Here is a 13,881-nt window from a genome sequence, read left to right as displayed (position 1 = left end):
TGATAACCGAGCACTCTCAGTCATCTTTCCTAAATGTCGTTCAAAATTATAATTAGGCTATCTGCCCTCTATTTCGAGAATCACTTCAGTGACATACCCGTGATGTCACCGATTTTCCAAATATCGACTTAATCTTAATAACATAAAGCTCGTCATTAAGAACCAACTGGCAGGTATAGAGGCTAAGACGCAATATCTTTCATCTGTAACAATAAAGTAATATTATGATTAAACAATTTATTATAATACAAAAAATAAATATATATATATATATATATATATATATATATATATATATACACATACATAAATAATATATATGCGTGTAACAATGTAGATTTAAAAAATAACATTTTAAAATTCAATAAGCGTTTTAATTGTAAAACATTAGAATTAGAGAAATAAATTTATTATTTACATTTACACATCTCAATATTATCAATGATTATTAACAATGTATAAAACAATCAGTAATGATATAATAACAAAGTCATCTTTGATTTTAACATATTAATATAATAAAATATCATAACCATGAATTATCAGACTTGTTCACAATATCACAATATTGTTTTGTCTATCATTTATTAAAACGTTATCGTATTTTAAAGAAGCAAACGACAATAAATACAAATGCGAATTAAAGAATATAGGGATAGCAGAAGAGGAAGGAAAGAAAAAATACATACATATATTTATTTTAATAAAGATATATAGAGAGAGATAACTTAAGAGTAGAAAATAATATACAATAGTTTATAGAGAAAGAGAAAGAAAGAGAGAAGCAGAGAAAAATAGAATAAAGACATAACATAAAGAAAAAAACCACACCATGCAAACAAAACGAATAAAAATAGAAAAATAAAATAAATAGAAAATAATAATGTTATCTACTAATAGAATTATATAAATTGCTTATTTGATCTAATTTAGTACGTTTTTACTATATTTACAGACATATGTATATGATCAACATATAAGATGCAAGCAGATAAACAAATAATTGATTCTAATAGTATCAAGCACAAATTAATGAAAATAATTATACAATGCAGTTTCGATTACACCTGGCACCTCAAATATTGCTTTCTCAATAGTTTTAGTTTTACCTGTCATTTGATCAGACTTCTTAACGGCTGCCCAACCCAAACTTCTTTCAACCGCCATTTTCCATTTTTTATATCTAGCATCTCTCTCTAAAATAAAATAAAAAAATATATTTATAAATTTTATTATTGCAAAAGAAATATACTAACTGAGAAATACATATAATATTTACCCTCAGGTGTTGTAGTTGGTAGAAACGTATCCGTTGGTACTCTTTCAACTTCTTCACCTTCAAATTCCCATATATTTATTCCTTCCGCATGACCAGCAGCCATTGCTACACCCAATGCTGTCATATCCGGTATAGTGGATCTAACTGGAGAAAAAAAAAAAAAGAAAAAAAAAAGGGAAAAAAAGAAAATAAAAAATGTTTATTATATAATAAATTAATAGAAAATAATAATTAAGCTTTGTAATTAATCAAAAATGAAACACTTACATACTGGTGTACCACAAAGGTCTGCCTGTAATTGCATAAGGAGATTATTCGTCGACATTTTACCATCGGTATTTAATTTTTTTAATGGAAAACCGCAATCCTTATACATTGCTTCTAAAATATCTCTCGTTTGAAAGCATACTGCCTCGAGGCACGCTCTTATAATATGTTGTTTTGTAGTAAAAGCCGTGAGACCGCATATTATTCTAAAATTGTTAATATAAAATTGTAATAAGTTTTTAATTACATTAAAGTGTTATATAAATTAACCGAATGATTACGAAAGTGGCCTAAGTCATATGTACTTTCGTTTAAAAATATTTTAACGTCGTATAAAAATTATTTTTCCGAATTAATGATGAAGCATGAAAAAAAAAAAAAAAAAAAAGAAAAAAGAAAAAAAAAAGGAAAAATATTCAAGTGTACGTTCATTCTCAAGAAAAATAATTCTTTTTACGTAATTTAAAAACGTTAAAAATAATTATCGTTTGAAACGAAATATATGTCCTTCAATACCTCAAAATGATTTATTGTTAGACGACTTTAGCGTAATCATCGGCTCGAATAAAATATCTTTTCATCAATCGATTAATACGACCAACCCTCTGGCATCTTTTCTCCAATAAGGGGCATAAAGTCCCGTAAAAGCTGGTACGAAATAAACATCACCAGTACTAAAAACGCTTTGTGCCAAATGTTCGGATTCGTGAACATCCTTGATAAGTTTCATATTGTCTCTTAACCATTTAACAGCAGCACCGGCTACTGCCACTGAACCTTCCAACGCATAAACGGCAGGACTATTTGGGCCTAATTGATATGCAACTGTGGTGACTAAACCGTGAGAAGAATACACTCTCTGGAATAATATAAAAACTCTTCACTTTGATAACACGAATTTCGTAATATGAGAAACAAACAAATATAATCATAATGATTATTAATTACCTTAGTTCCTGTATTACATAGTAAAAAACATCCACTTCTATAAGTATTCTTAGCTTGACCCTGTTTCAAACAATTTTGTCCTACCAATGCCGATTGTTGATTACCAAGAATCTGTCGAATAGAGAGATAAAGAAAAAAGAAAAAAAAAAAAGAAAAGAAAAATAAAAAAGAAAAATATATTCTCTCGTCAAAAGGAAAAGGATAAAAAAAAAAAAAAAAAGAATGAAGGAAACAAAATATAAAACGTAAGAATAACTTACGCCCGATATCGGAATACCCGTTAAGGGACCGATCGAGATTTTACCATAAATCTCTGAACTGCTCTTAATATCGGGTAATATTTGCATAGGAATGTCAAAGTATCTGCATAATGTTGGATCCCATGAAAGAGTTTCGATGTTCATTAGCATCGTTCTCGAGGCATTCGTGACATCCGTTATGTAAAGTCCACCTTCCTTACCACCGGTTAAGTTCTATCAAACATTTTTCAAATCTTTAATAAATAAATGTAAACACTTTTCAATTCTTTTTTTTTTTCAATAATTTTTCTCTTGTAAAATTTAACATATTACAAAACAAAAAAAAAAAGAAAAAAAAAATAAATAAATAAATCTACACATACCCAAAGGATCCATGTGTCCATCGTACCAACTTTACAACGTCTATCTCTTATTGCTTTTCTAACAGTCGGTACATTATCCTTCATCCATCGAATTTTCAAAGCAGAGAAAAAAGGACTGACCGGCAAACCGCAAAGTGGCTTCAGATGGTTTTTACTTTTGTCTGGGAACTTGGCAATGATCTGATCGACGGTCGAAGCGGTTCTTATGTCAGACCACACTAAAAAGAAAAAAAAGTAAAAAAAAAAGAAAAAAGAAAAAAGAAAAAAGAAAAAAGAAAAAAAAAGAAAAGAAAGAAAAAAGAAAAATAATAGAAACGATAAAAAAGAAAAAGATCTCATCGTTACGGTAGATAAAATCAGGATTATGTGTACCTCTGTGTGTGTGTGTGTGTGTGTGTGTGTGTGTGTGTGTGTGTGTGTGTGTGTGTGTGTGTGTGTGTGTGTGTGAACTTCTTCAATCGAGATCCGTGCAAAAATAGTACAAACCTATAGCATTGTAAAACGGTTCACCGGTTATGCTATCCCACGCTATAATAGTTTCTCTCTGATTTGTGATACCGATCGTGACGATGTCTTCTACCTTTAGATTGAGCGATTCAAACCTTTTTATGACGTCTTTGATGCATGCCTTCACAGCAAAAAGTACTTCCTTAGGATCGACTTCGAGCCATCCTTCCAATGGACTCAATTGTTCAATGTCGATCTGATGAGAAGCTACTTCTGTTATATGCTTCGCATTGAATACCTAAAAATAATTTATATTATTTATTTATTTTATTTTATTTTATTTTATTTTATTTTATTTTATTTTATTTTATTTTATTTTCACTTTTTCTTTTTCCAATTGACTTATCGTTAAATATTTTTTTTTTATTTTTCAAATCATCGAGCATTGCCACTCTTACGATTATGACCTTTATCGTCATAACGGAAATTTTGCGTTTGTGACCACCTAATCATAATCTCATATTGACTGAGATAAGAACGGATGTTTTTTTTTTCTTTCTTTCTTTCTTTCTTTTCTTTTTCTTTTTTCTTTTTTTTTTCGAAATATAATAAGCCACCATAAGCTCAGACGATATACGAGATCCTTACCACAAATCTTACTGTTCGTGTACCAACATCTATTACACCGATCAATGGACCCTGTTGTTGTTTCTTCATTATGTTCGGCATTGATTCTAAAGAAAAAAGAAGGATAATTTGTATTCATTAATAATCGAATCAAGGAGATTCTGTAAATTTACAATTATATACTATACTACATATATATATATACATATATATACGCGTACACGCACAGAATATTATTTTAAATATCATATTAAATATCATTTAAAATATTATTTTTAATGTCATCCTGTGGTCTGCAATGACCTATAAATAATCTCTATCGATAAAGTTGAGATTAAGAACAGATGCACAAAATAGATAAACTTATCTATTATGATGTTACTTAAAGCATTTCTGATTAGGGTGATAACAATACAAACTCAATATAGATCAATATCAATATAGATAGATATTTATTGATTCCAGAATTAGAATTCTTTTTTTTTTTTTTTTTTTTTTTTTAAATCACGTTGTTTTGAATCGTGTTTAATCATTTCTCCATCTAATTGTTTCTTATCAAATGGAAATTTCATATAAATGGATTATTTTTGATCGTCACAGATCAAAAGATCAAAAGAGGAAGGTACTTGAGATATCTAGATCTAACTTACTTAATTGAGATTACTTTTAATTATCTTCTTCGTTATTTCGTTAAACCTCTGTCTTCCTCTCTCTCTCTATCTCTCTCTGTCTCCATCTTTAATTATCTTATACTAACGAATGAAATTTGTCGAAGACGATTAACTAAGATTAAACATCTTGTGATCTATATTTCTTCACACTTTTAATCCATGACCTCTAATTTTTTTTATCTCTTATCTCGAAATCCATTGAAATTACATCTAATTAAGTTTTCTCTTTAGAATTTGATCAAGAGAAACTTATTTTCAATAGTAAATTTAAACAACTCAATTTTCCATAATTCGATCAATTTTGCAAAATAAAAGGAAAAAAAATTACTAATATTGTAAGTTAAAAATTCTGATTTGTATCTTCTAAATAAATAAATTTAAACGTATCTTCTAAATAAATAAATTTTAAAAATTGATCTACGCACAAAGATGACGTCGTTATCGATCTTTCATAAAAATATATCTACGTCATTATTTAAGCTAAACTTTAATCGAAATATTATTTTTTTCACGAGCTCTTGCTTCTTTTACTATTATTCATGAGAAAAACTTATAGAAGGAGTTAGTAATAACGAGAACATTAACACATGAGACAATGATTAACACATAAAAATTATCATAATTAGTACGAATAATTCCAAATATATAAAACGGTAATACTAATCAATATTATTTAAATATATAGATGAATGAAGAAGAAAATCATTTTCTTTTTTTTCTTTTTTTTTTTTCTTTTTTTTTCTTTTTTTCGAACGGCGTGATTTAAACTAACCTGCGAAAAAAGATGGCGTCGACGTAACTTCCGGCGATAATGAAACGACGAAATTTATATTATTACGTAAAACTTCAATTATAACGTTGTTATGAGTTTTTTTTTTTTTTTTCTTTTTAATATCAATGGATATACATATATCTCCCTTTCTTTTCTATTTGTCACTAGCAACAAAAAAATAAATAAGGAAATAAAAAAAAAAAAGAGAAAAAATAATAATAAAAACGCGAGGGAAATTGAACGAGTTGAACGTTATTATGGACGTAGACACGAGTGTCCCGACAAGTAATGTACTACGCGCGAGTACGTTGTGCGTTCTTTTTTAAACCTAACTCGAATACATGGACGCACACGCAATCCGATCCGAGCTTCTGATTCGTCGATCTGAAAGGCAGAGTCTCTCATCCTTCAACGCCTCCAGAATTTTATGATAACAACGTCGGTTCCATTATGCTTTTAAATTGTCTAATGTTTTACATGTCACTGTCACTTCTTTTTCCGTCTGAATTAATTAATGAAAGATAAAAAATAAGAAAGAAAGAAGGAAAAAAAAAAAAGTAATAATAAAAATGAAAAAAAGGTCTTGATCGACGAAAATTTAATTGATATTTTTTTTTTTTTTTTGGTTGTAATTCAAAAAAAAAAAGAAAATTGAACAGAAAAATGAAACTGATAATAGGATTGAACAGACAAATGTATGCGTCGTTGTAAGATCCAAAAATATTCATTCAAAATATATCGAGTATTTATTAAGTTTTCATTAATGATATCACAAGATCGATAAACTAGGATTAAATAGAACAGAACGGGCCCAAAGTTATTAGATGATAATGTAATAGTTATAAAAACTCTTTTTTTTTTTTTTTTTTTTTTTTTTGGAACTTTTTAACAACCTAATTCCTTTTTTTTTTTTTTTTAGACTGAATAATTTTTACATTGTGACAAATGTAACTTGTGGCTTTACAGATTTGCAAACAAGTGTCAACCTGAGAGACTTCGGAAAAGAGTAATTGATATTTAAGATGACCCAACAAATTTCAATCTGTTTACAAATGTTTGATCTACCCTGTAGTATCGATCATTACCTCAAGAAACGGAATGCAAGATTGTGGATTCGTAATATGTATATACAACTCATGCACGCCATAAAATGTGCTAACTATTGCTACTGGTTATACTACTTTTAACCTTTTTTTCCTTTGGACGTTGTTGAAAGTTGTTACTTTGCTATAGCTTTGCAATAATATATTAACATACGTATTTATACTTCATTAAAATATGCGTTTGTAAATATACATGTTTGGCTATTTATATAAGAATTGATTACAAGTACACAAACACATATATATTTTTAATGACATCATGATAAATAGTATCTTCGATCTGAGAAGTTATAAATCTATCTAATTACGTCCTGTCTCTGTTACTTTATTTATTACAAACATATAGTATTTATAATACTAAATAATTAATCACATTCGCGATAGTACGTAGATGTTATATATATATATATAATAAATATAAATTATAAATATATAATAATATAAAAAATAAATAAATAAATAAATAATAATAATAATAATAATCATATTAGAAATGATTGAAAATTCCTTTTCAAGTTAATTCCTTTTTAAATTCAATAGAGAATATAAATCTTCAGAGACGAGAACGATTGAATATACATTTTTTAATCGAACGATTAAATTTTTTGAAACCTGAAAAAAAAATGTAAAAATATCATTTACGTCAAAACTTTTCCCATTAAATTGTGATAAAAGATTCAATTGTGAGTAAAATATAATATAAACGTTACCATGTATTTGTTTGATGAAACTAAACATTGATAATTCCTTGGTGTTTTTTAATTGATATTCATTATTACTTCAAGTCATATTATCTCTCTCGATGACATATTACGTGATTAAACCAAATATGGCATTACATAAGTAGATATTATAGTTTTATGTTTGAAATAAACATCAATTTTTATCAACACACATAACTAATATTTTAATAGATCAAATCATTTTTAATCGGCGCAAATAACATTCAAATTAATTGTTATTTAAAAAAAAAAAATAAAAATAAAAAAAAAGCATATGTCTTTACAAATATATCTATGGTGTGTTTCATTTTAAAACTTGTCATTTTGAATAGTTGATTTTTGAAAGGGGAAAAAAAAACGAAACAACAAAATAAAAAATACGTCGATTTAAATATCAAAAAAGGTGGAGAGTTCAAAATCAAAATTGATAAAATATTATGTTCTAATCCATTCGTCTTAGCTTACTCTAACTTCGAAATTTTAAATGTCTTCTTTTTTTTTTTATCAAGTAAAAAAAAAAAAACATAAAAGAAGAAAGAAAAAAAATATTAATTTTTATAACATTAATAAATATCAATTAAACGATCTATACGTTTGCGAAATGAGTGATTCTGTATTATAAAACAAAACAAAACAAAAGAACTTCTTCTTTTTCCATCCTCCGGAAATAAATATAATTTAAAATCAGAAATCGTATTCAGGGTGGTCAGTTTTAAAATGAACACACAGTAAGTATGTATGTATGTATATATGTATATATGTATTTATATACGCATATATAATATGTATCTAATATATGCGAAGAGAGATGAAGAATAGTTGTAAAGGACGTGACATAATTTCGAATAGAGGCCAATGTAACGTTCCACTTTTATAATCGAACGATGAGATAGATGATGCATATATAAAGCTTTCTAAGTTTTTAATCAAAATTGCCTACGATATCTTATTCATTTCTTATATTTTATTTTCCTTTCTTTTCTTTTTCTATTTTCACGATCTCAATGAAGATATTTTATAGAACAAAATTGTCCTCTTTATCGCACAACAACATTTTTTTCAACTTTGTAATATTCTAATCTCGTTTCTACCGATTTATGTATGTGAAATGTAAAAATGTAAAAATATAATTTTCTCTCTCTCTCTCTCTCTCTCTCTCTCTCTCAGTTTCTCTCACTCCCTTTCTCTTTCTCCATTATCTATCAAGATTTCTGTGACATATCGTACTACAGTAACATATAAAACTAGGACACCCTATATATCTTGACGCGGTAATCGACGTCACGTCGGAATAAAAGGCGAGCCATCTGATTGGATGACCAAGGAAGGCTCGACCCTGTTTACATTATGTACATACGTCATCGCTGTCAGACTAGTTTCTTTCCTTTTCTCACACGAGTAAATTTCAAGCCCAAACGCGACACGTGACCGAATTTCTTTAATATTTTTTTCGATCGCACTTAAGGTTTATGAATTTCTATAAATAATACTATACGACGAGAGTCATTCCAATAAAATCCAAATATTTATACAGAGAGAATAAAAAGGATTAATAATAGAAAAAAAAAAAAAAAAATTGTTTTGTTTTCAATCATAACCAATATGATAAATGAAAATTAAAAAAAAAAAAAAAAACCCTAACTGCTTTATATCGGCCATTATTATTTAACCTCTAAAACAATGTTTCAATTGTTTTCCTTCCTTTTTCTAAAAAATGTTAAAAAGAAGTAATTTATTGTTTTGTCTGTTTCATTTTCATTTGATGAATTATTTAATAACTCGTAAATTTTTTTTTTGTTTTTGTTTTTCCGATATATAATTACGTAACGATTGATAGTTGCGTTTGTAAGAAAAACAGAAAGAGAGAGAGAGAGAGAATCAATTTGAAGAATTTTTTAAACTCAATTATGTATTCATATAACACAAATTGATGATGATGATGATAATGATGATAATGATAATGATGATAATAATGATAATGACAACGACGACGACAGCGATGATAATTACGTACATGTGGCGTTAAGTGACAGTAAGAAAAAAGTGTATCTAAGAGATTTTCGCATTAATGTAGAATGATCCCCTTCTATTTCCTTTTGTACCATGAATCGCTATGCTTCACGATAATAAAATGCTATGCATATGTATATCACACTCCTTTTAAAGACTGTTGGCACTACTCGTTTAGCTAACACGACAAATTTAATCGCATTCATACACAACTGGGGTACAAATTTCTATCCACCACGTAACAATCAAGTCAATCATTTTAAAATGTTGATATATGCGTATATGTATATGTATGTGTATATATATATATATATATATATATATATATATATGTATCTCATGAGAAACATCTATAACTGGAACATTTTCTTTTTCTTCTTTTCCTTTCTTTTCTGTTTCCTGCCTAGTTTTTTCTTTTTTTTTTTTTTAGGTTAGAATTGGGACTAATAATTTGTATTAAATATGTATACAATAAATTATATTAATGACAAATATCGCGTCACTATTATTAACCAATAACAAATGTCCAATAATATATGATTTTATTCTTAAAAAAAAAAAAAAAAAAAAAAAAAAAACCAATTAATTAATTAATCGTTGATAATAATCACTAATTATTAATACTTTCTTATCGACCAGGATGAAACATTTTTTTCTTGACCGTTAAGATAAAACCACAATGCGATACTAAAATTCAAATGCACAGAAATTTGCTTGTATTTATTAATATCTATAAGTATCATTGGAAGATCTTTATGCCAATTTCTCGTACATCCTTGTCTTTTCGACAAAATATTCATTAGTAAGATGCCGAATCACGTGATACGCGACATTGCGTAAACTTTTATTCCAAGGTCCACCCAGACTAAAATTACACGAGTAAAACTTGTAGTGATTTCGTTATTCGATTTTTCGCACGAGGAATGAAAAAGAAAAAAAAAAAAAAAAAAAAAGAAAAAATATGAAAATAAAAATAAAATAAAATAATAGAGGAAAATATTCATATTGAATAATAAAAAATCGACATAGTTTCTTTTTTTTACTATTGTTATATAAGATTATTAATAATACAAAAAAAAAAAAAAAAAAAAGAAATATGTTTACGACGTATAAATTATGTTATCAATGGATAAATTATGTAACTATATATGTTCACATGTAAATATACATATTTATATTTATTAAGATTTTTCATGAACGTTTTTCATTTCATCTTAAGATGAACATTAAGCTCTTTTTTTTTCGAAGGCAATAAGAACAACAATAATAATGCAGAATAACAACAAGTCAATCTTGTGATATTCCACACAATTTGTTAGATATCTCTTATATATCTCTTATATATAAATATATATATTTATTTATTTATTTATTTATTTTTTCATTGTATAACGATGAAGCTATCATATGAATCTTATGAATGCAACGATAGAATAAGAATCATCACAAAACTCCTTTATTTTTAGCATTAGATCAAAGTAGCCAAAAATATAATTCATGATGCCTATATTTCCGCAAATGACGTTGCAAATGACGTTGCAAATGACGTTGCATTATAAACATAAATAAATTGAAGACTAGTTTAAAAAGTCTCTAGATGATTTTAAAAATTAATTACACTTTTTGAAGACTTTTCGAAGGCTATATTTTTTTTTTCTTTTGTATCAAATTATAAAATTACAAGCTTAGAAACTTCTTCCTCTTACTCTATTTACTTCAGATGAGAGAAAAATTTGATTTCTATCGTATATATTTTATTTTCTTACTTTCGAAATACTCGATCGATATAATTGAAGAGATTAATAAAAGTTTATAATAATTTTCAACAGATGTCGTTAGCGACTTCGACTTAATATTATCGGAAATTTTTATTAATTCTTATTGACTAATTCTTCGTTGAACGATAAGATTAAGACATAACAAAGGTGAATTCCTATTATCGATTAGAATTTATTTTCCGATAGATTCTCTGTTTACTAAACCAAAAAAAAAATAAGGCACTTATCAAAAATGAACATTATACAGGGTGAGATTAAATTAGTAATTTTAAAAATCGATTACTATCTTTTCGAAATTCTTTAGGTTTGTAATTTTACAATTTGCAAAAAAAACAAAAACAAAAAGAAAAAGAAATAAAACGTTTATGAAAAAAAGAAAATCATTGATTATTAAAATTACTTCGTAACTTTCGTTCCACCCTGTATTTCGTAAAATTTGTAATGGCGACTCGAAATTGCAATCTTAGATATTTCGTTAATCATTGATTTATCGTTACGAAAAGAAAAACGAAAAGATAAAAAAAAGAAAAAAGAAAAGAAATTAGAGATATTAAGGATGAACATTATACGTCATAAAATTCGCATTAGCGTGAACAATGAATTCGCGAAATTTTTCAACTAAATTTTTCTTCGACGATAACAAGAAACGAAAAAAAAAAAAAAAACCAAAAAATATATACGTAAGAAAGTTCTTAGTAAAATATCTATGCTTGCGTGAGTCTACAGACAAACAAAAGAGAAAGTAGAAAAAGAAAAGAAAAAGAAAAAGCTCACCTTTCTCCTTAAACGCGTAGTACTTGAAAATACTGGTCTTCCTTCCTGTTTGCGTATATTCCATGCCCTTAAGGGCGAAGTTGGAGTCATTCTCGAACGTGTCGTTGTCACCCTCATGATTTTTCCCGCCGTTTTCTTCAGTCTCTTCACCATTTGTACTTCCATTTTCTCTAACCTCCTCCCTCTCCGCAACTTCACTTTTTACGTTCTTCTCTTCCTCTTCCATTAAACCGGTTCTACTTGAGATTATACTCCAATGTGGTATCTTTTCTAAAAAAAAAAAAAAAAAAAAGGAAAAAAAACAAAGAAACACGAAATTCTTAGAAACCAGTGTTGATATTATAAAAAAATAAAATAAAATAAATAAATAAATAAACGAAGAAATAAAATGGCGGGAAATTTAAAATAAAAGGAAAGATAAACCGGACGACAAAATGGGCGGGAAAAGGAGAATGATAATTTGAAAATATAAATAATTATTATCGATATCATTATATCGAATATATTTATATCGAAAATTTAATTATCGATTGAAAGTTTAAAAGGGAGATATATTGTACGAAGAAGATGGGAAAAGAAAAAACGAAGGAGGAAAAAAAACAAAAAAATAGATAAATAAATAAATAAATAAAAGATAAACAAAATATTCCTTCGAATAATTTGATCGTTCAATATCAATGATATAATTAATATAATTCAATATTAATAAATTAATGACTGTTCAAAAAGTAGTTTCGATCTGATCGAAAATTTGGAAGGATAAAAAAAAAAGGAAGAAAAAAAAATCAAAAAAAAAAAGAAATAAAAAAGAAGAAAAATATAAAGAAAAATTGTTCATCGTTGAGACGAAAACGTACCGATTGTAATTTTCGATGAGGAGGAATAAAAAAGAATAAAAGAAAAGAAGGTATTCTTGTAAATCTTGGCAACGGATCCTACCGGCAGCGACCTTTGGTAAGAACTAATCGCGTATCGGTGGCACACCTTTTAACGGATACGGTACAATGGGCAAGCCACGCGTGCTCGTTGAAAAAGAGAGAAAGAGAGGGAGAGAAAGGGAGAGGGAGGGAGAGAGAGAGAGAGAGGGAGGGAGAGAGAGATAAATAGATACATACATAAATAGAGAGAGAAAAAGAGAGAGAACAGTAGTGTAATGAAAGGAGTAAGTGTATGTATATTAACGATAGCAATGTATCCCTCATGATCTATAGTATGTCTCTTTGAGAGAGAGAGAGAGAGAGAGAGAGAGAGAGAGAGGAGTACACAAAAAAATTATATATGTCTGTTCTCTTTCATCTTGAGAATGTCACTCGTGGTCATGGCCAGTTAATCAGTCGACCCGTCGTCGTTCTAATGTTAGAAAAGACTCATTGCCGAACTAAATTTATCAATGGTATTCCTTATGAGTTTGTTTATGAGTTTTAATTTATAAATGTCGATGACATTGAAAAAAAGAAAAAAAAGAAAAAAAAAAAAAGAAAATTTTTAGAAAATTTCTTCATTTCTTTGTCTCTTTTTTCTTTTCTTCCTTTCTTTCTTTTTTTTTTTTTTTTGTTTTCTTCTTTACCTTTGTACAAAATTCCTTCAAAAATATCTAATTTTTTAATTTGGAAGAAGTGAAACAAAAAAAATAAAGAAAATAAAAAAAAAAATAATAAAAACGTTGGTTTTTTTCTTGCATGAAAAATCAATAAGTGTAATCGATTGAACGTTTAGAAAAAATTTACATTATATACATCGGAAAGTTTGGTCTTTGATCAAAAATAGATCACAGGTCATGGCCTCGTTTGATTGCATATGTGTGCAATCAACTAGCCGTCCAAAGAACTCACTCATTTGTATAAAGTTATTCGTGAAAGTT

General features: G+C 27.5%; 1 protein-coding gene across 4 annotated transcripts in view; it reads right to left on the bottom strand.

Moving 5' to 3' along the window:
- Nucleotides 1-13,018, bottom strand: part of LOC124429119 (glycerol kinase-like) — a 13,865-nt gene extending 847 nt beyond the window's left edge. Inside the window, exons 1-12 of one of the 4 annotated variants that reach the window (XM_046973980.1) lie at nucleotides 12,878-13,018; nucleotides 12,021-12,290; nucleotides 4,212-4,297; nucleotides 3,603-3,861; nucleotides 3,117-3,334; nucleotides 2,755-2,967; nucleotides 2,495-2,605; nucleotides 2,149-2,405; nucleotides 1,547-1,752; nucleotides 1,280-1,423; nucleotides 1,110-1,196; nucleotides 1-203 (exon numbers count right to left, since the gene is read on the bottom strand). The exon at nucleotides 1-203 is cut by the window's left edge and continues 847 nt beyond it. In XM_046973980.1, the coding sequence (XP_046829936.1) occupies nucleotides 106-203; nucleotides 1,110-1,196; nucleotides 1,280-1,423; nucleotides 1,547-1,752; nucleotides 2,149-2,405; nucleotides 2,495-2,605; nucleotides 2,755-2,967; nucleotides 3,117-3,334; nucleotides 3,603-3,861; nucleotides 4,212-4,297; nucleotides 12,021-12,246 (1,905 nt within the window). In that variant the 5' untranslated portion in view covers nucleotides 12,247-12,290; nucleotides 12,878-13,018 and the 3' untranslated portion in view covers nucleotides 1-105. Of the gene's footprint in view, nucleotides 204-1,109; nucleotides 1,197-1,279; nucleotides 1,424-1,546; nucleotides 1,753-2,148; nucleotides 2,406-2,494; nucleotides 2,606-2,754; nucleotides 2,968-3,116; nucleotides 3,335-3,602; nucleotides 3,862-4,211; nucleotides 4,298-5,633; nucleotides 5,938-10,092; nucleotides 10,238-12,020; nucleotides 12,291-12,877 lie in introns of those variants that run through there. The other 3 variants (XM_046973989.1, XM_046974007.1, XM_046973999.1) reach the window with 3 other exon arrangements.
- Between the last annotated feature and the right edge of the window lie 863 nt (nucleotides 13,019-13,881).

Source organism: Vespa crabro, chromosome 1, assembly GCF_910589235.1.
Source record: "Vespa crabro chromosome 1, iyVesCrab1.2, whole genome shotgun sequence".
In the NCBI taxonomy this organism is placed as follows: domain Eukaryota; kingdom Metazoa; phylum Arthropoda; class Insecta; order Hymenoptera; family Vespidae; genus Vespa; species Vespa crabro.
This window is presented reverse-complemented; position numbering and strand designations above follow the sequence as displayed.